At 43.1% G+C, this 4,265-nt stretch overlaps 1 protein-coding gene across 1 annotated transcript in view; it reads left to right on the top strand.

The window, feature by feature from the left end:
- The window catches only part of Susd1 (sushi domain containing 1), a 126,673-nt gene that overhangs the window by 15,181 nt on the left and 107,227 nt on the right, over positions 1-4,265 (top strand). The window contains exon 3 of the mRNA XM_005362390.3: positions 3,640-3,795. Coding sequence (XP_005362447.2) covers positions 3,640-3,795 — 156 coding nt within the window. The remainder of the gene's footprint in view (positions 1-3,639; positions 3,796-4,265) is intronic.

Here is a 4,265-nt window from a genome sequence, read left to right as displayed (position 1 = left end):
AGACCAGGCTGGTCTCGAACTCACAGAGATCCGCCTGCCTCTGCCTCCCGAGTGCTGGGATTAAAGGCGTGCGCCACCACCGCCCAGCCTTCCTTTCTTTTTTTTAAAGCTTTTTTAGGTCTTATGTGGATCCATGCCTCAGTTGGTAGGCGCCATTTGTAAGCAAAAACTGTTCTTATGTTTTCTGGCCACCCTGACCTGAATAATCATACAGAACTATATTAATTACAACACTGTTTGGCCAATAGCTTAGGCATATTCCTAGCTAACTCTTACATCTTAAATTAATTCATTTCTATCTGGGTATCACCATGAGGTTGTGGCCTACTGGTAAGGTTCCTGTATCTTTCTCCTTTGACAGCTACATGGCATCTGTCTGACTTCACCTTCTTTCTCCCAGCATTCAGTTTAGTTTTCCCATCTAGCTCAATTCTTCCCTGCCAAAGCTAGAACAGTTTCTTTATTAACCAATGGTTAAAAAAAGCATTTTTATGTGGGAACCCCACATCACATTTTATTGGTACATAGAATTGCTCATCATAAATACTTGTGTGTGTGTTGGTGGGGGTGGGGTATGGTTGTTGCTTTGACTTTTTTGGGTTTTTTTTTTTTGTTTGTTTTTTTGAGACAAGATTTTTCATTGCATCCTTGTCTGGCCTGAAACTTACTATGTAGACTAGAATGGCCTCAGATTCACAAAGATCTGCTTGCTTCTGCCTCCCAAGTGCTGGGATTAAAGGCATGCATGACTATGACCTGACCTGTAATGGGCATATCTATGGCAGCTTTCAAGATCTATAAGCATGAGTGAGATGTAAAGAAAAAGTTTCCTGACCCAACAGACTGGAAATCAGAGAAGGAGAGAGTTTAACTTCATTTTGCCCTCTCATTTTCTTTAGCTAATGACAGCCAAGGCAGCCTTCAGTCATCTGTGTTCTAGCTGCTCTATACCTGGTGATCACCATGGCCCACAGAGATCACTGATGGGCAGTGTGTTTCCTGCCCCTAAGACTTCAGTGCTAATTCTAGTGTGCTTTCTGGGAGCTGACAATCCTAATTTTCTAGTTGGATCATTGGACATAAAATTAATCTTAGGGATAGGAAAGATGATTCAATGGCTAAAGGCATGTACCGCTCTTGCAGAGGACCTGGGTATAGCAGCTCCCAAATCATGACACAGAGACTTCTTTTTTTTTTTCAGCCTGAAATAATTTATTTTATTTTTTTAATTGTTTTTATTGAGCTATATATTTTTTCTCCACTCCCCTCCCTTCCTTTCTCCTCCCTTTCTAATGTCTCCCATGGTCCCATGCTCCCAATTTACTCAGGAGATCTTGTTTTTTTTTTTTTCTACGTCCTATGTAGTTTAGATCCATGTATGTCTCTCTTAGGGTCCTCATTGTTATCTAGTTTCTCTGGTATTGTGAATTATAGGCTGTTTTTTTTTTTTTTACTTTATGTCTAAAAGTCACTTATGAGTAAGTACATATGATATTTGTTTTCTGGGTCTGAGTTACCTCACTCAATATGTTTTCTAGATCCATTCATTTGCCCACAAATTTCAAGATATCATTGTTTTTTTTTCTGCTGTGTAGTACTCCATTGTGTAAATGTACCACATTTTCCTTATCCATTCTCCGATTGAGGGGCATTTAGGTTGTTTCCAGGTTCTGGCTATGATAAACAATGCTGCTATGAACATAGTTGAACACATGTCTTTGTGGTACAATTGAGCATTCTCAATTGTGTACCCAAAAGTGGTATTGCTGGGTATTGAGGTAGACACAGAAACTTCTTATTAGTTATGAATGCTTGGCCTTATTCTCTGCTTGTCCCACTAGCTCTTATAACTTCATTTAACCTGTTTCTCTTCTTCTACATTTTGCCCACAGGCTTTCATCTTTCATTCCGTATGTTCTACTTTCACGGTCTCCTCTGTGTCTGGCTGGCCAGCCCTGAGTGCCTTCCTCTCTTTCTCTCTTCTCCTGAGCCTAGATCCATCCTCCTACCTATTTTCCCTGCCCACCAGCCCCACCTATGTCGGGGATCAGCTTTGATCAGCCAGGGCAGAGGCATGGGGGTTAGAAATAATAGTAAAGAATAGGAAGATGCAAATGAAAATAATAAACGGAGAAACATATAGTACAGTATCGGGAGGGTATTTCCGTGAGTACTGAAAATTCGCCCGCATTTAATTTCCAACTGCCTAAAATAACCCTGACCCCAAAAGGTAGGAGTAAGACAAAAGACTGATTAACACGCTACAAGGAAATGAACAAGCCAAAGGAAGGTCACAGGCTACTCCATTCTTAGTTAAACATTCCGTTGCTAGAACAAGTCACGCTCACACACTAGACCAAAACGTTCTGTAGACAAACCACTCCCTGGGTGGAATCCAAAGTTACGTCCATAAAGGGAACTGGAACTTAGTTGGATCCTTTAGACTCTTGTTTGAAGTAGGAACAGATGTAAGCCTGGAGTACAAGGTCTGGCTATTAGCCACACCTGTTGACAATAACCTTGAGAGACTAGAACTCTCTGTTCCTCGTCTAGGAGGGAACTTTGAGGTAGAAGCACAATAACACATAACACATAGCTAGCCAACACTTAATATTAGCACTAATTCTCTAATACTGAAAAGACCAAGAAAATGGCTGAGTTGGGAATGGAATTTTTCTAGGCTTGCTTTCTCTGGCTAACCAAATGTCTATTGAGTTAAATTCATTAAGATGTGTGTGTGTGTGTGTGGGGGGTGTGCGCGCACGTGCATGTGTGTGGCACGAGGTAATTTCATACATGTCTTTGTGTGTATTCTTATTGGTGTGTGCATGTAGTGGTCAGAGGTCAACCTGACCTAGTGTTGGCTCCTCGCCTTCCACCTTGTTGCAATGTCTTCTGTTGCTCGCTGGGACTCTCCTGTCTCCATCTCCTGTTTCTCCACAGGAGCACTGGGATAACAGCTGTGTGCTGCCTGGCTTTATGTAGGTTATGGGATCTGCAAACACTTTATCCACGGAGACATCTCCCAGTCATTACGCTTTTAAATTTTATTTTTGTTACATTTTATCTGTGTGTGTGCACACATATGTCAGTGTGTCCCACTTGGAGGTCAGAGGACAACTTTGGGGAATTCTTTTCCTGCCCTCTGTAGGTCCTGAGGATAGAATCGAGGCTGTCAAACCTCTGGCAAGCACCTTTATTCTCTAAACTGCCTAGCTGACCCACCAATGTCTTATTTTAAAAGCATTGTCACGCTCATGGGATTGAACCCAGAACCTCATGGATCTTAGCAACAGGGACCTCTTCACAGAGTTCCATCCTCAACTTTTTATGATTCTTTTCTCAAATGTGAAAAAAACTTCAAAAATAACCTGCTGCCAATCTTCAAGTAAGATGGATTCGATTCCCAGATTATAAAGTTGTATTTCTCACGTGGTTTTGTATGCACCAGGTATGTAATTCTGTGAGTCCAGTTCCTTCTAGTCTGGAAAGCATGAGACTGGAGAACCAAATACACCAGTAAGCTGTTGTCAGAGAGGAGAGATCCCGTAGTCTACAGAGAGCGAGAGGATTCTGGGAGGGATGCGTGGTGTGGGTAGATGGCTTCCATGTGAGTTGTTTCCGTGTATCCATCTGCAGATAAAGACGAGTGCCAATTCGGAGCCACTGTGATCTGTGGGAACCACACCTCCTGCCACAACACACCTGGAGGGTTCTACTGCATTTGCCACAAAGGCTATCGGGCTACAAATAACAACAGGACGTTCATTCCCAACGATGGCACTTTCTGTACAGGTACTAAACGGGGCCGCGTTAATGACCACTTGGGGATGGCACGGTAGAATCACGGTGGAAAGCCTTGAACTTGAACAGACACCTAGTAGTACTAGTCAGTATTAGAGAATTAATGCTGACATTATGTGTTGTCTAGCATTATGTCAACTTGACACAAGTTAGAGTCACTTGGGAAAAGGAAACCTCAACTGAAAAGATGCCTCCATCAGACTGGCAAACATGGCAGACAGGCAAACCTGTCAGGCGTTTTCTTGATGAGGGGTTAATGTGGGAGGGCCCAGCTCACTGGATGATGCCGCCTCTGGGCAGGGTGTCCTGCTTGTTATAAGAAGCCAGGCTGAGCAAGCAACGGAGAGCAAGCCAGTAAGCAGCATTCCTCCATGGCTTCCTGTTGATTGCCTTGACGGGTTACCTCGTCTAGGGTTAGTAACCCGTCTGGCAGTTCAGTTATTCCAGGGTCCCGGAGAGGC

Source organism: Microtus ochrogaster, linkage group LG5 (genome assembly GCF_000317375.1).
Source record: "Microtus ochrogaster isolate Prairie Vole_2 linkage group LG5, MicOch1.0, whole genome shotgun sequence".
In the NCBI taxonomy this organism is placed as follows: domain Eukaryota; kingdom Metazoa; phylum Chordata; class Mammalia; order Rodentia; family Cricetidae; genus Microtus; species Microtus ochrogaster.
This window is presented reverse-complemented; position numbering and strand designations above follow the sequence as displayed.